The following is a 24,057-nucleotide window of genomic DNA, read 5'->3' as shown; positions in this document are numbered from 1 at the left end:
GATTTGGTGAAATGCTATGCCCAAGATTACCATCCGAGTTGCCGTCGGGGAAGTGGCTCAAATAGCCTCGGCTATCACTTCCTTTTGACGGCCGTGATGGTCAAGCGGATTAAGGCGCCCTGTAGTTACCAGTTGCGTTGCTTCTGGGAGTATGGGTTCGAGTCACTTCTGGGGTGTGAGTTTTCATTCGCATATAGTCCTGGGGACCATTCAGGCTTGTTCGCATTTGTGTTCCTCACGTGTGCCCCAAAGAATGAGGTGATTTGGTGAAATGCTATGCCCAAGATTACCATCCGAGTTGCCGTCGGGGAAGTGGCTCAAATAGCCTCGGCTATCACTTCCTTTTGACGGCCGTGATGGTCAAGCGGATTAAGGCGCCCTGTAGTTACCAGTTGCGTTGCTTCTGGGAGTATGGGTTCGAGTCACTTCTGGGGTGTGAGTTTTCATTCGCATATAGTCCTGGGGACCATTCAGGCTTGTTCGCATTTGTGTTCCTCACGTGTGCCCCAAAGAATGAGGTGATTTGGTGAAATGCTATGCCCAAGATTACCATCCGAGTTGCCGTCGGGGAAGTGGCTCAAATAGCCTCGGCTATCACTTCCTTTTGACGGCCGTGATGGTCAAGCGGATTAAGGCGCCCTGTAGTTACCAGTTGCGTTGCTTCTGGGAGTATGGGTTCGAGTCACTTCTGGGGTGTGAGTTTTCATTCGCATATAGTCCTGGGGACCATTCAGGCTTGTTCGCATTTGTGTTCCTCACGTGTGCCCCAAAGAATGAGGTGATTTGGTGAAATGCTATGCCCAAGATTACCATCCGAGTTGCCGTCGGGGAAGTGGCTCAAATAGCCTCGGCTATCACTTCCTTTTGACGGCCGTGATGGTCAAGCGGATTAAGGCGCCCTGTAGTTACCAGTTGCGTTGCTTCTGGGAGTATGGGTTCGAGTCACTTCTGGGGTGTGAGTTTTCATTCGCATATAGTCCTGGGGACCATTCAGGCTTGTTCGCATTTGTGTTCCTCACGTGTGCCCCAAAGAATGAGGTGATTTGGTGAAATGCTATGCCCAAGATTACCATCCGAGTTGCCGTCGGGGAAGTGGCTCAAATAGCCTCGGCTATCACTTCCTTTTGACGGCCGTGATGGTCAAGCGGATTAAGGCGCCCTGTAGTTACCAGTTGCGTTGCTTCTGGGAGTATGGGTTCGAGTCACTTCTGGGGTGTGAGTTTTCATTCGCATATAGTCCTGGGGACCATTCAGGCTTGTTCGCATTTGTGTTCCTCACGTGTGCCCCAAAGAATGAGGTGATTTGGTGAAATGCTATGCCCAAGATTACCATCCGAGTTGCCGTCGGGGAAGTGGCTCAAATAGCCTCGGCTATCACTTCCTTTTGACGGCCGTGATGGTCAAGCGGATTAAGGCGCCCTGTAGTTACCAGTTGCGTTGCTTCTGGGAGTATGGGTTCGAGTCACTTCTGGGGTGTGAGTTTTCATTCATATATATATATATATATATATATATATATATATATATATATATATATATATATATATATATATATGTCGTACCTAGTAGCCAGAATGCACTTCTCAGCCTACTATGCAAGGCCCGATTTGCCTAATAAGCCAAGTTTTCCTGAATTAATATATTTTCTCTAATTTTTTTCTTATGAAATGATAAAGCTACCCATTTCATTATGTATGAGGTCAATTTTTTTTTATTGGAGTTAAAATTAACGTAGATATATGAACGAACCTAACCAACCCTACCTAACCTAACCTAACCTATCTTTATAGGTTAGGTTAGGTTAGGAAGCCGAAAAAGTTAGGTTAGGTTAGGTTAGGTAGGTTAGGTAGTCGAAAAACAATTAATTCATGAAAACTTGGCTTATTAGGCAAATAGGGCCTTGCATAGTAGGCTGAGAAGTGCGTTCTGGCTACTAGGTACGACATATATATATATATATATATATATATATATATATATATATATATATTAGTATAAATCTATCTTGTAAATATGACCTTTCTTGTTGAATATGACCGAAAAGGTAAGATTAATAATTCTAACACGAATTTTCTCAATATTTCTTATGTTTTTCTTCACTGTCGGTGGTAATAAAAAATACCAATTCTCCTAAATTCATTTTTTAATTGTCTGACGTCTGAACGCGTTTCGTAATTCGTATTACAGTTTCAAAGACTTAATTTATACACAAATTCTTCGTATTTATACTCTACTGGATGAGGTGATATGGTACAAAAGTTTTGGTTGAAATGACAAACACAAGACAGAACACGAAACAATGGGTATAAATTGGATAAGTGAACATATGAATGGAAGTAACTGCAGAAGGCCTATTGGCTCATTCTTCCTCTTGCTGTTTCCATATTGGTTCGAGGTCTTGAAGTAGGTAGAATATAATTGTGCATTAATTGGCTGTTGATTGCTGGTGTTGACTTTTTGATGTGTAGTGCCTCGCTGATGTCAAGCCGCCTGCTATCGCTGTATCTATCGATGATTTCTGTGTTGTTTGTTAAGATTTCTCTGGTGATGGTCTGGTTGTGAGAGGAGATTATATGTTCCTTAATGGAGCCCTGTTGCTTATGCATTTGTTAGTCACCTGGAAAGAGACGTTGTTGTCTTGCCTATATACTGAGTTCTTTGGGGCTTACAGTCCCCAAGTGGGCATTTGAAGGCATAGACGACGTTGGTTCTCCTTCAAAGCGTTCTGCTTGGTGTCTGGGGAGTTTTTCATGAGTAGATTGGCCGTTTTTCTGGTTTTATAATAAATTATCAATATTATTTTCTGATTTTTGTCTGTAGGGATAACGTTCCTATCAACAATATCTTTCAGGAACCTTTCCTCCGTTTTATGAGCCGTCGAAAAGAAGTTCCTGTAAAATAGTCTACTTGGAGGTACAATTCTTGTATTGGTTGACTCTTCAGAGGGGACAACCTCTGAGGGGTCCTTTGACGAGTCAGCTAACACAACACTTGTACCCCCAATTAGACTATTTTACAGGAACTTCTTTTCGACGGCTCATAAAACGGAGGAAAGTGTCCTGAAAGATATTGAAAGTATTGATATTGAAAGATATTGATAATGAAAGATATGACCACAACACAACCATCCCACCTGTTGACCACAACACCACCCCCTCTCCTGTTGACCACAACACAACCCCCCCCCCCTCCTGTTAACCACAACCCACTCACCCCCTCCTGTTGACCACAACACAACCACCCCTCCTGTTGACCACAACACAACCACCCCTACTGTTGACCACAACACAACCACACCCTCCTGTTGACCACAACACAACCACCCCTACTGTTGACCACAACACAACCACCCCTCCTGTTGACCACAACACAACCACCCCTACTGTTGACCACAACACAACCACCCCACCTGTTGACCACAACACAACCACCCCACCTGTTGACCACAACACAACCACCCCTCCTGTTGACCACAACACAACCACCCCTACTGTTGACCACAACACAACCACCCCACCTGTTGACCACAACACAACCACCCCACCTGTTGACCACAACACAACCACCCCTCCTGTTGACCACAACACAACCACCCCACCTGTTGACCACAACACAACCACCCCTCCTGTTGACCACAACACAACCACCCCACCTGTTGACCACAACACAACCACCCCTACTGTTGACCACAACATAACCACCCCACCTGTTGACCACAACACAACCACCCCTCCTGTTGACCACAACACAACCCCCCCCCTCCTGTTGACCACAACACAACCCCCCCTCCTGTTAACCACAACACAACCACCCCCTCCTGTTGACCACAACACAACCACCCCTCCTGTTGACCACAACACAACCCCCCCCTCCTGTTGACCACAACACAACCACCCCTCCTGTTGACCACAACACAACCCCCCCCCCTCCTGTTGACCACAACACAACCCCCCCCCTCCTGTTGACCACAACACAACCCCCCCCCCTCCTGTTGACCACAACACAACCCCCCCCTCCTGTTGACCACAACACAACCCCCCCCTCCTGTTGACCACAACACAACCCCCCCTCCTGTTGACCACAACACAACCCCCCCCTCCTGTTGACCACAACACAACCCCCCCCCCTCCTGTTGACCACAACACAACCCCCCCCTCCTGTTGACCACAACACAACCCCCCCCTCCTGTTGACCACAACACAACCCCCCCCCTCCTGTTGACCACAACACAACCCCCCCCCCTCCTGTTGACCACAACACAACCCCCCCCCTCCTGTTGACCACAACACAACCCTCCCCTCCTGTTGACCACAACACAACCCCCCCCTCCTGTTGACCACAACACAACCCCCCCCTCCTGTTGACCACAACACAACCCCCCCCTCCTGTTGACCACAACACAACCACCCCTCCTGTTGACCACAACACAACCACACCCTCCTGTTGACCACAACACAACCCCCCCCTCCTGTTGACCACAATACAACCCCCCCCTCCTGTTGACCACAACACAACCCCCCCCTCCTGTTGACCACAACACAACCACACCCTCCTGTTGACCACAACACAACCACACCCTCCTGTTGACCACAACACAACCACCCCACCTGTTGACCACAACATAACCACCCCCCCTCCTGTTGACCACAACACAACCCCCCCCTCCTGTTGACCACAACACAACCACACCCTCCTGTTGACCACAACACAACCACCCCTCCTGTTGACCACAACACAACCCCCCCCTCCTGTTGACCACAACACAACCCCCCCTCCTGTTGACCACAACACAACCACACCCTCCTGTTGACCACAACACAACCACCCCCTCCTGTTGACCACAACACAACCACCCCTCCTGTTGACCACAACACAACCACACCCTCCTGTTGACCACAACACAACCACCCCTCCTGTTGACCACAACACAACCACCCCCTCCTGTTGACCACAACACAACCACACCCTCCTGTTGACCACAACACAACCACCCCTCCTGTTGACCACAACACAACCACCCCTCCTGTTGACCACAACACAACCACCCCCTCCTGTTGACCACAACACAACCATCCCTCCTGTTGACCACAACACAACCATCCCTCCTGTTGACCACAACACAACCACCCCTCCTGTTGACCACAACACAACCATCCCTCCTGTTGACCACAACACAACCATCCCTCCTGTTGACCACAACATAACCATCCCTCCTGTTGACCACAACACAACCACCCCTCCTGTTGACCACAACACAACCATCCCTCCTGTTGACCACAACACAACCACCCCTACTGTTGACCACAACACAACCACCCCACCTGTTGACCACAACACAACCACCCCACCTGTTAACCACAACACAACCACCCCTCCTGTTGACCACAACACAACCACCCCTCCTGTTGACCACAACACAACCACCCCACCTGTTAACCACAACACAACCACCCCCTCCTGTTGACCACAACACAACCACCCCACCTGTTGACCACAACACAACCACCCCTCCTGTTGACCACAACACAACCACCCCTCCTGTTGACCACAACACAACCACCCCACCTGTTAACCACAACACAACCACCCCCTCCTGTTGACCACAACACAACCACCCCACCTGTTGACCACAACACAACCACCCCTCCTGTTGACCACAACACAACCACCCCTCCTGTTGACCACAACACAACCACCCCTCCTGTTGACCACAACACAACCACACCACCTGTTGACCACAACACAACCACACCACCTGTTGACCACAACATAACCACCCCTACTGTTGACCACAACATAACCACCCTTCCTGTTGACCACAACATAACCACCCCTCCTGTTGACCACAACACAACCACCCCACCTGTTAACCACAACACAACCACCCCACCTGTTAACCACAACACAACCACCCCCTCCTGTTGACCACAACACAACCATCCCTCCTGTTGACCACAACACAACCATCCCTCCTGTTGACCACAACACAACCATCCCTCCTGTTGACCACAACACAACCACCCCTCCTGTTGACCACAACACAACCACCCCTCCTGTTGACCACAACACAACCACCCCTCCTGTTGACCACAACACAACCACCCCTACTGTTGACCACAACACAACCACACCCTCCTGTTGACCACAACACAACCACCCCTACTGTTGACCACAACACAACCACCCCTCCTGTTGACCACAACACAACCACCCCTCGTAATGACCACAACCCCCCCCTCCTGTTGACCACAACACAACCCCCCCTCCTGTTGACCACAACACAACCACACCCTCCTGTTGACCACAACACAACCACACCCTCCTGTTGACCACAACACAACCACACCCTCCTGTTGACCACAACACAACCACCCCCTCCTGTTGACCACAACACAACCACACCCTCCTGTTGATAACAACACAACCACACCCTACTGTTGACCACAACACAACCACCCCTCCTGTTGACCACAACACAACCACACCCTACTGTTGACCACAACACAACCACCCCCCCTGTTGACCACAACACAACCACACCCTCCTGTTGACCACAACACAACCACCCCTACTGTTGACCACAACACAACCACCCCTCCTGTTGACCACAACACAACCACACCCTCCTGTTGACCACAACACAACCACCCCTACTGTTGACCACAACACAACCACCCCTCCTGTTGATAACAACACAACCACACCCTACTGTTGACCACAACACAACCACCCCTCCTGTTGACCACAACACAACCACCCCCTACTGTTGACCACAACACAACCACCCCACCTGTTAACCACAACACAACCACCCCTCCTGTTGACCACAACACAACCACACCCTCCTGTTGACCACAACACAACCACCCCTCCTGTTGACCACAACATAACCACCCCTCCTGTTGACCACAACACAACCACCCCACCTGTTAACCACAACACAACCACCCCCTCCTGTTGACCACAACACAACCACCCCACCTGTTGACCACAACACAACCACCCCACCTGTTAACCACAACACAACCACCCCCTCCTGTTGACCACAACACAACCACCCCACCTGTTAACCACAACACAACCACCCCCTCCTGTTGACCACAACACAACCACCCCACCTGTTGACCACAACACAACCACCCCTCCTGTTGACCACAACACAACCACCCCCTCCTGTTGACCACAACACAACCACCCCTCCTGTTGACCACAACACAACCACCCCTCCTGTTGACCACAACACAACCACACCACCTGTTGACCACAACACAACCACACCACCTGTTGACCACAACATAACCACCCCTACTGTTGACCACAACATAACCACCCTTCCTGTTGACCACAACATAACCACCCCTCCTGTTGACCACAACACAACCACCCCACCTGTTAACCACAACACAACCACCCCACCTGTTAACCACAACACAACCACCCCCTCCTGTTGACCACAACACAACCACCCCTCCTGTTGACCACAACACAACCACACCACCTGTTGACCACAACATAACCACCCCTACTGTTGACCACAACATAACCACCCTTCCTGTTGACCACAACACAACCACCCCTCCTGTTGACCACAACACAACCACCCCTCCTGTTGACCACAACACAACCACACCACCTGTTGACCACAACACAACCACACCACCTGTTGACCACAACACAACCACCCCTCCTGTTGACCACAACACAACCACCCCACCTGTTGACCACAACACAACCACCCCTCCTGTTGACCACAACACAACCACCCCCTCCTGTTGACCACAACACAACCACCCCTCCTGTTGACCACAACACAACCACACCACCTGTTGACCACAACATAACCACCCTTCCTGTTGACCACAACATAACCACCCCTCCTGTTGACCACAACACAACCACCCCCTCCTGTTGACCACAACACAACCACACTTTCCTGTTGACCACAACGGAATTATGGGAGTTAATCTCACTATGAGGAACTCAATGCTGTCCATCTTTAGTGCATACAGGAGCCATAGAGAACACGACATGGATCTCTCAACAATCTTTGAAATAGCAGTCACTACGCCTACTATCATCTCGGGCGACTTCAACGCTCATAGTGAATTACTTCTTGATTCACCAAGAACCGACGCCAACGGAAGACATATTGAACATCTTTTGGATGAAGTGCCTGAAGTCAGTCTGCTTAATTCGACGGAACCAACCCACACTGGTGGGGGAAAGTTGGATCTCACGTTTGTTTCCACCAGCAGTAAAATAGGAACCTGGGTGTTAGTCAGCTGTCACGGGCTGCTTCCTGGGGGTGGAGGCCTGGTCGAGGACCGGGCCGCGGGGACACTAAAGCCCCGAAATCATCTCAAGATAACCTCAAGATAGATAATCAGTATTTATGAGTTGTGTCGTTGGTCAGTGGATCATGTTCTGACTAGTGACCACTTTGCTACAAGAACAGTTATTAATATAGCACTACCTCCTAGACCTCCAGCTCCCGAGCCCGGATGGGACTTTATCAAGGCAGATTGGACGAAGTTTCAGGAAGTTCTCGAAACTTGGCACCAAAACTACACTCTTCCTGACAACACCGAAGAAATGGAAAAAGATTTAGTAAATGCAATACATAGAGCAGCAAATCACGCCATCCCCAAGAGGAAAACAATCACCCAGCAACATAAGGACCATTGGTATTACTGTGATAGGAGCAAAGAGCTAAATAACAGACTAAATTTTTCAAGAAAAAAATTCAGAAGAGATAGAACCGAAGCTAATCTAGGACTTCTTAGAGCTGTCCGAGATCATGTGCACGAAGAAACAGCAAAAATCAAAGAAGAAAAATGGCTCGAGTGGTGTGCCAAGGTAAATCAGCATACATCATTGGGCGACATCTAGAGGCAGATCAACAGAGCCAAAGGAAAATCGCCTCCTGCTCCGCCGCACCATGTTCATCCAGAGCAAGAGGCAGAAAGGTTAGCATATCTATTTCTAGAGCCAGTTCCACTCAACTTCCTCAAGCAACTCTGACTCACCAACAAAGACTTCAAGCAGCAAGATGGACAAAATAGATGATGCTTTAGCCTTACCTGACGAACTAGACCAACCTTTCAATCTGAAAGAACTCAGAAGTGCTACAAAGAAAACTAAAAACACAGCTCCAGGCGAGGACTAAATCACTTACAACATGCTAGCCAAGCTAGGAGAAAAGGGTGAAGAAGCCTTCTTGAATCTCATCAACAGAGTATGGGTGACAAGAACTCGACCACTCTCTTGGAACACTGCAATTATAGTTCTAATTCCAAAACCTAAAGACCCAGGAAATCCAAGACCCATCTCATTAACAAGCTGTCTGTCCAAAACTGCAGAAGGAATGACTCTTAATCGAATTTATTGGAAAGTCGATCCACTACACTAAAATATGTTTGCTAATAGAAAAGGTGTTGGAACCACAGAATGCCTTACCTCCCTCCTGGATCAAATCAATGACAAACCTGGAATCCTTATTTTTCTGGACCGAGAAAAAGTCTTCGAGTTTGCCAGTGCTCCAGCTACACTGTGCTGCCTTGTGGATAACGAAATCAAAGGACACGCTCTTGCCTTTGCTAGAGGAAGCCTGCTTAACCGAGAAGCTACAGTCAAATTCCAAGGAAAAACATCCTTCTCTAAGAGGCTGGAAAATGGGACTCCATAGGGAGGAATACTAAGCCCCTTCCTCTTCAACTGTCTCATGGAACAATTCAAGAAGCTCAAGTTACCAAAAGTCAAACTGCTTAACTATGTAAGACGACTTTGAGGTCATCATCAATAGCAAAGACGCCAGGAATCATGTAGAAAAATGCCTAAACATCATCATCAGGGAAGCAGAACGAATAGCAGTGAAAATAAACAGCAATAAAACCAAGGCAATGGCTGTTAAAAGAAGAACTCAAGACATCAGACTCGCAATACAAGGATATGAAATTGAGTGGGTTACCTCTTTTCAATACCTAAGATTCATAGTAGACAGTCAGTTAAAATTCACTCAAGAAATTGAATATCTTCGGCAACGTTGTAAAGCCAGAAACTCGGCTTTGCGCTCCCCGACCAGTCTTAGAGATGGTGCATCTCTACCAGTACCCAAAATGTACTACGTTCAAGCAGTTAGGTCACTCATCGACTATGCTGCTCCTGCTCTTACATCCCTCAGTGATAACCAATGGGTGAAACTGGAAGTGTCTCAAAATGATGCTCTCAGAACAATGCTGGGAGCACCTATATGGACGTGTAGAGAGAATTTAAGTTTGGAAACCAACTTTCCAGCCTTAGAAAACAGGATCTAACAAAGAATAGCCGCCATAACAGCAAAACTTGTTGGAATCACCGCCAGACTCAGTCAAAGATAGCATAAACAGATCGCTTCATAGAACCTTTCAATATACAATGAGTGCATGGACGGATAATCTAATCAAGATTCTAGAGAAAGTGAACTTTACTTGGACATTAGGAACAAAGAAGAAGATATCCCATATCAATACTTTCGGCAGCCTTTCGGCATTGAAGGATTACCGCATAGAAAATCAGTTTGTGACTCGCAGAGCATCATAGAGCAACGAATGGAAACTATCTCTAGACCCACAACGACTCACATCTTCACAGACGGATCAGTTGATCAAGAAAAAGGTTCTGCTGGGGCAGCAGTTTACACCACCAACCATGAAGCTTACTGGAGCATGAATAGTGGGTGTTCAAGATTGCAAACAGAATTATATGCCCTGAAGGAGGCAATAAACTATACAATTGAGAATAATTTACATGATGTCATCATTCATACCGACTCTAAATCTTCGCTCCAGGCAGTGTTATCCAGTCAGCACAGAGATAATATACAACTCCTCACAGAAATCCAACATATAGGAAAAGAAGCACACAATGTAGGGCTGTCAATCACCTTAAATTGGATATTAAGTCACATTAGATTGTAATGAAAAGGTAGACTCACTAGCAAAAACTGCCACTGTCCTACCTGTTGTACAGGTTAAAATACCTCCAAGTTTTTCACAGATTAAGGGGTAAATCAAGAAGAAAATATTCTCAACTATCAAAAGTCGCCACAGAGCCAAAGTAGCGGAAGGAAGATCAACTGCGATATGGTACGAACAAGCCACTGGTTACTCCTCTTTCAAGCCTGGCAAAAAGATATCCAGAGACATTGCAGTAGCCATACACAGACTCAGACTTGGTTACAAGTGCTGCTGGGAGGTAATGAACCCAATAGTTAAAGAGTGTCACATCTGTGGAACAGAAGCAGAGGCGCCACTATTGCACTACTTACTGGAATGTGAAGCTACTGAAGCCCTGCGCATCAAACTCAACATTAATCCAACAACAGCAGCTGCATTAGATGCACATTCCACCGCGACTACAATGATTAGAAAAGCTGTTGCAGAATGGGACACACACTAGTGAACACTGTGCATTGGACTACTAAATGTAGTCCATTTAGCTTTTCTTTACAGTGTGGTAACCGCGTCTAAACAACCATGTGCGTTCAGCCGCAACACAGAACGTGTCCTCGTGTGTTAGTGTGGATCCATAACCTCAAAAAGAGCTAAATCTTTCTGTATTCAGCTAAATTCAGCTAAATTCAGCTAAATTCAGACTGTATTTTTTGGCAACACGGCTAGTTCCAGAATTAAGGAACTTTAGCTGCAGGGATAGATTTATGAACCTGAACTTAACGAAAAATTGGGCAGATATGGGAGACATGATTCAGACATACAAAATTCTCAAGAGCATTGATATAAGTTAAAGATAGGAAGTTTAGATTGAGCAGTACTGTAACGAGAGGGTATACTAGGACGTAAGACACGCCATGGGCCATAAGGAAACGAGAAAACACCTGCTCAGTTGCTCAGTGTACGTTCAATATCCAGGTGCAAATAATTGAAAGGGGAAATCCTAGAGCCTATCTCCACCCTTTGTTTAAAAAACAATTATGGTAATAAAAGGGGTTGGAAGATATTGCATTAGAAGACCAGCAGTTGGAAAGATGGCGCCAAAGAGCTAAATCAAACCCTTCCTAACTTCTTTCCTCCCGGCCCACACACACAGGGGGCCTGATTGCTGAGTGGACAGCGCTCTGGACTCGTAATCGTAGGGTCCGTGTTCAATTCCCGGTGACGGCAGAAACAAAATGGGCAGAGTTTCTTTCACCCTGATGGCCCTGTTACCTAGCAGTAAATAAATACCTGGGAGTTAGATAGCTGTTGCGGAGTACTTCCTGCGTGTGTGTGTATGTGAAAAAAATATTTAGTACTTGGTAACAGTTGATTGATTGACCCCCTCCCTGTGTGTTGCCGTGAGGGGGCTTGGTGGGCGGCTGCCGGAGTGTGATGCTCCATGGGACGGTCCTCTGTCCTTTTGTGGCCTTATGCTCCTGCTGCTGTCCTCACAAATTCTGCTAGATGACTTTTCCTTTTCCTTATGTTTCGTTTTTCTCCCCCTCCACCTCTTCTCCTTTCTAATTGTCATTTCCCGTCGACCTTTTGCCTGTTTTGATTATTCTTTATTTTGATTCCCGGGTATTTGAGGAGGCATACTCTTGCACTCGTAGAACTGTAGTACTCAACGTCTCAAGCGAGGGGAACCTTTTATTGTCATCCTCTTTTCATCACTGAACCTGATCTCGACGGACTGACGGTTCTTAAGGTGGCGTTTGTAGGGCGTATACTCACGACGCACCCCTAGGGGGCCCCGGCAAGATCGGCAACATGTCTCCTGTTGGGTGTCCTGCCTCTAATTGTGTCTCCGTGGTGGATGTGGGGGCACATTCGTGAATGAAAGTCTGACCTCTCGTCCTTATGTCGAATTCAGTTACTCTTATAGCTTCTCGGGCTTATGGGGTGGACGACCAAGCCCCCGAGTTGGACCATGTTGGAAGACCGGGCTTTGTAGCCCCTGCTGCATTGGGCCCCGACCTTGCACCTCCTTTGACCCTCCTGACTACTCCCCTCAGCTCCCCTCCCTCCTCTGTGGTTGGGTCGAGCCCCAAGCCCCCAGTGGTGACCACCTCGTCCCCTGGCACGACTCAGACTCTCATTGTGACTACTTCGCCTTTTAACCCCCTCTCTCTCTGGGCTCAACGCCGTCCGCGCCACGGCCGCACTCGCTCGATCCCTTCCCGCACTGTGTACCAGGCCTTGTTTGGTCTCGCTTCGTGGGCCAAATACTTTGATCACCTCTGGATTCTACGCCTCCTGATGATTTCTCCCTCCATAGGCTCTTTGTTGATTCAGTAGATGCCTCTAATACTTTCAATCCCACCCGTCTCGGTACATGTGTCGTTGCTGCTCCTTCTCAGAATGCAGCCATCCGCTTGGCTGCCTTATCCTGCCTTGGCGAGACCCCCTGTTTGGATCTCCAAGAACGTTCAGCCGAATCCCAGTGTTGGCACTATTCTCCTCCCACACCATGTTGCAACCGGTGTTAGGAATCTGAAGGACTGCCACGAAGATATTCGGTATATCCTCGAAGCTCAGGGCCATTCTGTCCTCCAGGTAGACACGTTTACTTGTCCACCTCGTGGTCGTCGCCGTCAACCCCTTCGGGTTGTGAAGATTACCTTTGATGGTAGGACCCTTCTGCCCTTTATTATTCTTGCTGGTGCCAGGTGCTCCGTCCAGGAATACATTCCTTCTCCTTGGCTCTGTAATAAGTGTTGGAGGTTTGGGCAAGGAGCCCTCCGCTGCTCTGGGACTGTCTCTCTCTGTCCTTTGTGTGGGGATGAAGGTCACTCTAAGTCGGAGTGCACTTCTCCCCAGGCTCGCTGCCTCAATTGCGGTGAGGCCCACCCTACCTTCTCCCGTGCGTGTATACATTACAAGCTTGAGGCAGCCGTCCTCAACTTGAAGCACCGGGAACGTTTGTCTTTTCCTGAGGTGATGCGCCAGGTTCGCTGTCTCCCGCTTTCGCTGGTGTGTCTTATGCTCACGTGTTACGCTCTTCCTCTCCGCGTCCTTCCCACCTTCCTCAGTCTCACAACTGTTTCCAGGCCTTAGACCCAGACACGCCCACCGCCGCCGCCTCTGTTCCTTTAAGTTCTGTCCCGAAGGGTCCCTCTCATAGATCTCTGTCTGGGGTTCCCCCTTCTTTCTACCCGGTCTGTCATGTCGCCTGTGTCTTCTTCCTTGTCTCCCTCCGATTCTTCTTTCCCATCCTTCTCCTCCGTCTCTTAGCTCTTCACGCCACCTGTCAGTGTGGGCTGATGTCCATCACTCTCCCAGCGGCCATCGTACTGTTTGCTCTTGTTCTGCTTCTCCTGTTGAGACACTTGAGTCTGTTGTCCAGTGCATTGTTGCTGGGACACCTGTCTCTGAGTCAGAAGCGAAAGCCTGGCTCCTCTCCTTCCTCGTCCCTGGCGGGTAAGAAGGCTTCGCTTTCTTCCTCACCCCCTACCTCTGACTCTCTTGCTCCATCCCCTCCCATTTCAGTGGTTGCGCACCCTGTTCCTGCTATGGAGGTTTCTTTGGTCCATGCTTCCCTCTCGGTTGCTGCCCTTGCTGAGGTGCACTCCCTGGTTTCTGCCCCTCCTTCTGCTGTCCTTGACCCTCGGTTGTCCCCCCCCCCAGTCAGCCCCCAGGGGAGCCGGTCGGCCGAGCAGACAGCACGCTGGATTTGTGATCCTGTGGTCCTGGGTTCGATCCCAGGCGCTGGCGAGAAACATTGGGCAGAGTTTCTTTCACCCTATGCCCTGTTACCTAGCAGTAAAATAGGTACCTGGGTGTTAGTCAGCTGTCACGGGCTGCTTCCTAGGGGTGGAGGCCTGGTCGAGGACCGGGCCGCGGGGACACTAAAAAGCCCTGAAATCATCTCAAGATAACCCCTCCTCCTCCTCCTCCTCCCTGTTCGTCCGCCTCTGGTCGGTCCTCCCGCTCCCTTCCCTCCATCCTTACTCAGTTTACCCATGCCCCCTAACCCTGACTTCGCTGATCCTGATCCTGCATTTCTTTAACGTGCTGTGTTCCTTTTTTCCCTTTGTTTCTTCATGGTCATCTGTTGCTATCCTTTCTCTTCTTGTCGGTGTCAATTCTTCAATAGAATATTCGTGGATATTACGCCAATTTCCATGAACTCCATCTTCTGATTTTGCAGTTTTAACCCCTTTGTGTTTGTCTCCAGGAGCCAATGCTTGGTGCTCGTCCTGGTTACTTCCGTGGCTATTCATTTCCCCCCCCCTCCCTCTGGGCTTTTGCTGGGGCCTATTCCTCTCCTGCTCTCTTGATTCGTTCTAATGTTCCCTTCGTCCCCCTACTTTTACTGTCGCTTCCCTACATTTTTCGTCGCCTCCCTACTTTTTCCGTCGCCCCCCTACTTTTTCTGTCGTCGCTTCAATATTCTGCTGCATGTGTCTTAATGCATAAATGGTACATGGTTTGTTCCATTTACCTCCCTTCAAATGTCCTGCTTTCTCTTCTCGATCTTAAACACCTACTGGACTCCTTGTTGGAGCCTGTGCTCCTGCTGGGTGATTTCAGTTGTCGACATACAGTCTGGGGTGATGTTCTGACAAACACCCGGGGGTCGCCTTCTCGAACCGTTCATCCTCTCTTCTTCCCTGTCTCCTCTGAATTTTGGTGAGCCCACTCATTTGGACTCATGGACTTGCACCCATTCCTGTCTTGATCTTTATCTCTGCTCGTCGTCTCTTTACTTGGATTTCAAGTGGCGAGTTCTTGATGACTTCCATGGCAGTGACCATTTCCCCATCCTTGATATCTTTTTCTCTTTTCACCCTCCCCTCTCCTTCCCTGGGTGGTGTTTTGCCAAGGCAGACTGGAACCTATTTACCCTCCGTGCTGCTCTCTCTGACCTCTCCATTCTGCCTCTCCCTCGCGCTCTCCTCCTTTTTCATGACTCCATCTTTGACACTGCCCTCCGCTCTATTCCTTGTTCTTCCTCTAGCGGACCATGGAAGTGCATTTCCTGGTGGAATGTGGACTGTGCTCGGGTTTTACAGCTAAGCGTGAATGTTGGAAGTTTTAGGTTTCCACCATTATGTCCGAAATTCCTCTGCCGCAGATCCGGAAGCGTATCCACAAGATAGCGGGTAAGTTCGTTCACAATGTCTCGCCAGTCCTTCACCTCCGTGGTTCTCTTGTGGCAGACCCGTTGCAGGTCATGACCGAACGAACTGGGTTCCCACTTTTCTTCTGTTAGCTCTGGTTCTCATCTTTCTCAATGTTTCATTCTTTGTAAACCTATCCTTGAATTTCGTCCTTTAGATTTCTGCACTCATCTCAGATTTCCCTATAATGATCCCTTCTCTCTCTCTGAATTTTAGTCTGCCCTAGCCTTCTGCGGTTCTACGGCGGCGGGCTCCGATGGCATTCATGAGATGCTTCACCATCTCCCTCCGTGCATGTCTCGGTATTTACTGAGTCTGTATAATCGGGTCTGGGAGTCATCGTCAGTCCCCTGAGAATTGGCTCAATGCCGTTGTCCTCCCTGTTCGGAAACCAGGGTCTCTTGGGACATCCCCTAAGAACTTTCGCCCTATTGCCCTCACGAGTTGTCTTCAAACTCTTTAAACGTATTGTTAACGTTCATCTGATGTGGTTCTATCACCTCTTCTCCCCTTCCCAATATGGTTTCCGCAAGTGCCGCAGCACAACAGATGTCCTGATGAATTTGGAGGTCTATATTCGTACTGCTTTTGCTGCGAAGACCTCCGTTGTTGCCGTCCTTTTTTACCTGGAAAAGGCTTACGACACCACTAGGCGATATCATATTCTGTCCCAACTTAATTCTTTTGGCCTTCGTGGTAACCTCCCTCTCTTTCTCCAAAGCTTTCTCTCCCGTCGTTCCTTTCGAGTGAGGCTTGGTACCACTCTTTTTGCATCTTTTCAGCAATACGAGGGTGTGCCCCAAGCTAGTGTTCTGAGCACTACTCTTTTTCTGGTTGCCCTCAATGGCCTTTTTTCCTCTCTTCCTTCTGGCATCTTCTCCACTCTCTATGTTGACAATCTTACCCTTTGCTGTCGAGGGTGATGATTCGCCTCTCCTTCAACAGCGGCTTTAACTTGTGACTGATGCCATGTCGTCTTGGGCCACCGATCATGGCTTCCAGTTCTCTACGTCTAAGACTTGTGCTATGACTTTTACTCGGAAGCATGTCGTTCTGCGTCCCTCTTTTTTGCTTTATGGTCAAACCCTTATGTACAAGGAGTCTGCTAAGCTTTTGGGGTTAATCTTCGAAACTCGTTTGTCTTGGTCGGCCCATATCTGTTACCTTTGAGTTGAATGCTCTAAGGCCCTTTCCAACCTTAAGGTTTTGTTCCATACTTCTTGGGGAGTGGATAGGCGCGCACTCCTCGCTTTACATTCCTCTCTCGTCCTGTCTAAACTCGATTATGGTTGTCCTGCTTCTCCTTCTACTCTTCGCCATCTTGATGCTTTGCACCATACTGGGTTGCGCCTCAGCTCTGGTGCCTTTCATTCGACTCCCGTCCTCAGCTTGTGTTGACACTGGCATCCTGTCTCTCCAGGATCGCCGTGATCGCTACTGTCTTTGCTATCTTGCGCGGTCCTTGCAACATCCTTCCTCTCGCCTCTGTCGTGCTTTAACTTTTACCCCTCCTGCAGTTCCTGTTCCTCTTCACCACCTCCCTCTTTCTGTTTGGTTATCTCGCTTACAGGATTCTCTTTCAGTTCGTATTTCTAATGTCTCTCCTTGTGTTGTTCCTTCCTTGTCCCCGTGGAGAGTCCTCCTTCCGATTCCGAAGTTTTGTTCATCCTTAACCTGCATCACTAGAGCTTTTACCCCTCCTCCGGTTCTGAAACGCCATTTCCTTGAGCACTTTTCTTCATACTCCCGCTTCGTTTCTATCTTCACCGCTGGGTCTAAGTCTGCAGACGGTGTAGGCTACTCTGTTGTTTTTCCTGACAGCACACATATGTGTCGCCTACCTCCGGAAACTAGCATCTTCCCAGCGGAACTTTATGCTATTCTCTATGCTCTTCGTCACCTGCTTTCTCATTGTCAATCTTCCTTTGTAGTTGTTGCTGACTCTTGTAGTGCCCTCATGGCTCTCGGGTTCTTTAATCCTGTCCATCCAGTGGGCGTAGAGATTCAACATTGGCTGTTTCTTATTTCCAGTAAATTTATGTCCGTTGAGTTTTGCTGGGTTCCCAACCATATTGGTGTCTCTTTAAATGACCATGCAGATGCTGCCGCTAGGGAAGCTGTCCGCTCTTGTCTCATCTCCCGTTAAGGTATTCTTATTCCAACTTTTACCCAGTTATTCATTCCTCCATCCTTATTCGTTGGCGGGATTGTTGGTCTTCTGTTACTGATAATAAACTGCGTACTCTTAAAAGTAGTGTGTCTTCATGGCCGCCCTCCTACCACCGTAACCGGCAATGGGAAATGGCTCTGGCTAGGTTGCGTATTGGGCATACATGCTTAACTCATGGTCACTTAATGGAGTGCCACCCTGCTCCTTATTGTGCAAATTGCGTTGTCCCTCTTACAGTCATGCATATCCTTGTTGAATGTCCTGACTTCCAAGACGAGCGTGTGTCTTCTTTTCTGACCATCCCTCACGGTTGCTTATCCCTCGATAGAATCCTTGGCGAATCGGATACTTTTGATGTCGTTCCCCTTATGCGTTTCTATTCTCGTAATGGCATCCTTGGTGATATTTAGCGCCCTCTGATTATTCTGCGCATTTGATGGTGCTACATAGCCTTCCTGGCTTGGTGCCTTCTTTTGATAATTATTTACTTGATTGATTGACAGTTAAGAGGTGGGCCGAATGAACAGAGCTCAACCCCTGCAAGCCCAACTAGGTGAATACAACTAGGTGAATACATGCACACACACACACACACACACACACACACACACACACACACACAGTGAACCCAGATGTAATCGGACTCACTGAAACAAAACTCTCTGGAATCATAACGAATGCCGTGTTTCCCCCAGTAGTACACAGTAATAAAGAAAGAGAGGGAAGGTAGGGGAGGAGGTGGAGTGGCCCAACTCATGACAAAGGAATGGTGTTTTAAGGAGATGGCTACCCCGGGCTGTGAGGGTTTCAGAGACTTCATAGCAGGCACCATGACAATGGGAGGACCAAGAATAGTAGTAGCAGTAATATATAACCCTCCACCAAATGACAGAAGACCCAGTCAAGAGTATGAAAACAACAACATGGCAGTTAACACTATAATTGAGAGGGCAGCCTCTGCTGCCTGTAGAAAGGATCCCACCTGCTCATCATGGGGGACTTCAATCATGGAAGGATTGAATGGGAGAACAAGGAACCACATGGCGGCGAGGATACGTGGAGAGCGAAACTATTGGAGGTGGTGACTAGAAACTTTTTAACCCAGCATGTCAGAGAACCCACAAGGATGAGAGGCAATGACGAACCAGCGAGACTCGACCTAGTCTTCACTCTGAACGACTCCAACATAAGAGAAATCGGGTTTGAGGACCCAGTAGGAATGAGCGACCACAGTGTACTGGTGTTTGAGTACTTGATTGAAGAAGGGTTATTGAACTCGAGGAGGGATACCGAAACCGAAAGGTTAGCATACCGAAAGGGAAACTATGAGGAGATAAGAAAATTCCTAACAGATATAGCATGGGAAACAGAGCTCAGGGGAAAGACAACCCAAGATATGATGGATTACATCACGCAGAAGTGCAAGGACGCAGCAAACAAGTTTGTCCCAGTCCAAAAGGGAAACAGTGAAATGAAGATGAGAAACCCATGGTTTAATCAGAGATGTAGGCTAGCTAAGCAGCAAAGTATAAGGGCATGGAGAAACTATAGGAATAACAGGACACTGGAGAGCAGAGAAAGATACCAGAATGCCAGGAATGAATATGTCAGGATGAGAAGAGAGGCAGAAAGACAATACGAAAATGACATCGCAAGCAAGGCAAAGACTCAGCCTAAATTGCTGCACAGCCACATCAGGAGAAATACAACAGCAAAGGAACAGGTTATGAAATTAAGGATAGGGGCAGAAGGATTCACTAAAAAACGACAAGGAAATGTGTGAGGAACTGAATAGGAAATTCCTGGAGGTCTTCACCTTAGAGCAAGGAGAAATTCCAGAGATAAGAGAGGGAATAGCTAACCAGGAACCACTGAAAGTGTTTGAGATTACTAGCGGGGAAGTAAGAAAGTCTTTACTAGAGTTGGATGTGACAAAGGCTATAGGCCCAGATGGAATCTGCCCTTGGATACTAAAGGAAGGAGCAAAAGAACTGTGCCTACCACTCTCCATAGTGTATAACAAATCACTGGCAACAGGGGAACTGCCAGAAATTTGGAAACCAGCTAATGTAGTCCCAATATTCAAGAAAGGAGATAGACAGGAGGCACTGAACTACAGGCCAGTGTCCCTAACCTGCATACCATGCAAGTTGATGGAGAAGATTGTGCAAAGAAAGCTAGTGAAACATCTGGAGCGAAAGGACTTTGTAACACAGCATCAACATGGGTTCAGGGATGGCAAGTCCTGCCTCACAGGGTTACTTGAATTCTATGACCAGGCAACAAAAATCAGGCAAGAAAGGGAAGGATGGGCCAACTGCATATTTTTGGATTGTCAGAAAGCCTTTGATACAGTACCACACAAGAGGATAGTGAAAAAGCTGTAGATGCAGGCTGGAGTGAAAGGGAAGGTACTCCATTGGATAAAGGAGCACCTAAGCAACAGGAGACAATGAGTCAATGTGAGGGGTGAGGTCTCAGATTGGCGAGGCGTTACGAGTGGAGTCCCGCAGGGGTCAGTCCTTGGACCTATACTGTTTCTGATATATGTAAATGATCTCCCAGAGGGTATAGAATCGTTTCTCTGAATGTTTGCCGACGATGCAAAAATTATGAGGAGGATTGAAACAGAGGATGATAGTAAGAGGCTACAAGATGACCTAGACAGACTGAGTGAATGATGCAACAAATGGCTGTTGAAGTTCAACCCAAGTAAATGCAAAGTAATGAAACTAAGCGGTAGAAACAGGAATCCAAACAGAGGATACAGAATAGAAGCTGAAGTACTTAATGAAACGGACAGAGAGAAAGATCTAGGAATTGATATCACACCAAACTTGTCTCCTGAAGCCCAAATAAAAAGAATAACGTCTGCGGCATATGCGAGGCTGGCTAACATCAGAACAGCGTTCAGGAACCTGTGTAAGGAATCATTCAGAATCTTGTATACCACACATGTAAGACCAATCCTGGAGTATGTAGCCCCAGCATGGAGCCCGTACCTTGTCAAGTACAAGACGAAGCTGGAAAAAGTTCAGAGGTATGCCACTAGACTAGTCCCAGAACTAAGAGGCATGAGTTACGAGGAAAGGCTGCGGGAAATGCACCTTAGAACACTGGAAGACAGAAGAGTAAGGAGAGACATGATCACAACCTACAAAATCCTCTGGGAAGTCGACCGGGTAGACAAGAATAAGCTATTCAACACTGGTGGGACGCGAACAAGGGGACACAGGTGGAAACTGAGTACCCACATGAGCCACAGGGACGTTAGAAAGAACTTTTTCAGTGTCAGAGTAGTTAACAGATGGAAAGCATTAGGAAGTGATGTGGTGGAGGCTGACTCCATACACAGTTTCAAGTGTAGATATGATAGAGCCCAATAGGCTCAGGAACCTGTACACCTGTTGATTGACAGTTGAGAGGCGAGACCAAAGAGCCAAAGCTCAACCCCCACAAGCACAAATAGATGAGTACAAATAGGTGAGTACAGGGAGCCGGCCGGCCGAGCGGACAGCACTCTGGACACGTTAACCTGTGGTCCCGGGTTCGATCCTGGGCGCCGGCGAGAAACGATGAGCAGAGTTTCTTTCACTCTATGCCCCTGTTACCAGCAGTAAATAGGTACCTGGGAGTTAGTCAGCTGCCACGGGCTGCTTCCTGGTGTGTGTGTGTGTGTGTGTGTGTGTGTGGGGTGTGAAAAAAAATAGTAGTAGTAGAAACAGTTGATTGACAGTTGAGAGGCGGGCTGAAAGAGCAGAGCTCGGCCTCAGCAAGCACAATTAGGTAAATACAACTAGGTGAATACACACACACACACACACACACACACACACACACACACACAACTATAGACCTATATCACTGAAATTACAATTGCGTGGTGCATCAAATGAACAAATCCACAAGGGCCGTGACAAGGATTTGAACCTGCATCCAAGAGCATCCCAGACGCTGCTCTAATCGACTGAGTTACGACATGGTCAAAATTAGTTGAAACCGAAGTTCTACTGAACTTACTGGATCCTGCAGCCTCTCCGAGGCACAAACCAGGGTTTTAGACCTTTTGATCATGTCGTAGCTAATTCAATTAAGGCAGCGTCTGGGATGCTCTCAGACGCAGGTTCGAATCCTCGTCACGGCCCTTGTGGATTTGTTCATTTGATGTATCACCCAATTGTGATTTCTGTGTGTAAGGAGATACAAGGGTCATAGGAGACATGATCACCACATTCAAAGTACCCTGAACACTAGACAAAGCAGACAATAATAAACTATTTGAGTAATGGAGCATGGGTGAATATTGAGCACACGAGAGAGCCAGACGTAAATGCTGATGTGAGAGTGTTTAACTCAAGGAATTGGACGAAGAAGGAGATTGGCGGAAGGAGGATCCAAACACATCTTAAATCCTGAAATGACAGAGTCCGCCTACCCATTTAGGAGATTGGACACACTCATACTTTCCTCCCTAAATCCCTCTTCCATCCCTCTTTCTCCCCCCTTCCCTTCCTCCATTCCCATCCCCCATTCTGCCTGTCACACCTCAGTTAAGAGGCCACTGAACATTACAGGTTCCTTGCGGACTGCATCCAGGACTCAGCGATGAAGGCGCTAGTGTCGAGGGCAGCGGCGGGAGAGGTCGCCTACACTTACCACTACGACTGGACCCTCAATGCCGTGAGTACCGCCTCAGCCCACCCTGGCCCCGCCGACCACCACAGCGTCTTCTGTAGTCTTGGCGCTCTCACTCTCCTCTACTTTATGGCTCAAGTTATACCTTTATTATAAATCGTTAGTTCAAAATATTAAATTCTATGCTTAACTCATTTTCTTTGAAACTGAAGAATTTGGTTTTCTTTAAATGAAGATCTAGGGGAGACTAAAATAATTTCTTCTTTATGGCTACTGGTTCTCTAATCTGGGTACCATTGTGTCCGTCTGTATTCTTAAGACAACTGGTCTCATCTGTACTCTAAACGGTGTGTTATTGTGGGTTATTTTGTAATCTTTTGGGTAAATATGCTGTACACTAAGGTAGCACTGCTCCTGCTGTACACTAAGGTAACACTGCTCCTGCTGTACTCTAAGGTAACACTACTCCTGCTGTACACTAAGGTAACACTACTCCTGCTGTACACTAAGGTAACACTGCTCCTGCTGTACACTGAGGTAGCAATGGTCCTGCTGTACACTAAGGTAGCACTGCTCCTGCTGTACACTGAGGTAGCAATGGTCCTGCTGTACACTAAGGTAACACTACTCCTGCTGTACTCTAAGGTAGCACTGGTCCTGCTGTTCACTAAGGTAACACTACTGCTGTACACTAAGGTAACACTACTCCTGCTGTACTCTAAGGTAGCACTGGTCCTGCTGTACACTAAGGTAACACTACTCCTGCTGTACACTAAGGTAACACTGCTCCTGCTGTACACTAAGGTAACACTACTCCTGCTGTACACTAAGGTAACACTACTGCTGTACACTAAGGTAACACTGCTCCTGCTGTACACTAAGGTAACACTACTCCTGCTGTACTCTAAGGTAGCACTGGTCCTGCTGTACACTAAGGTAACACTACTGCTGTACACTAAGGTAACACTACTCCTGCTGTACACTAAGGTAGCACTGCTCCTGCTGTACACTGAGGTAGCAATGGTCCTGCTGTACACTAAGGTAACACTACTCCTGCTGTACTCTAAGGTAACACTACTCCTGCTGTACACTAAGGTAACACTACTGCTGTACACTAAGGTAACACTACTCCTGCTGTACTCTAAGGTAACACTAC

General features: G+C 48.0%; 1 protein-coding gene across 1 annotated transcript in view; it reads left to right on the top strand.

The window, feature by feature from the left end:
* The window catches only part of LOC123772835 (uncharacterized), a 328,724-nt gene that overhangs the window by 77,214 nt on the left and 227,453 nt on the right, over positions 1 to 24,057 (top strand). Inside the window, exon 7 of the mRNA XM_069323215.1 lies at positions 22,841 to 22,946. Coding sequence (XP_069179316.1) covers positions 22,841 to 22,946 — 106 coding nt within the window. The remainder of the gene's footprint in view (positions 1 to 22,840; positions 22,947 to 24,057) is intronic.

The sequence above is a fragment of the Procambarus clarkii genome, chromosome 12 (assembly GCF_040958095.1).
Source record: "Procambarus clarkii isolate CNS0578487 chromosome 12, FALCON_Pclarkii_2.0, whole genome shotgun sequence".
Lineage (NCBI taxonomy): Eukaryota > Metazoa > Arthropoda > Malacostraca > Decapoda > Cambaridae > Procambarus > Procambarus clarkii.
The sequence above is the reverse complement of the archived record's forward strand: the minus strand, read 5'-3'. Positions and strand labels throughout refer to the sequence as shown.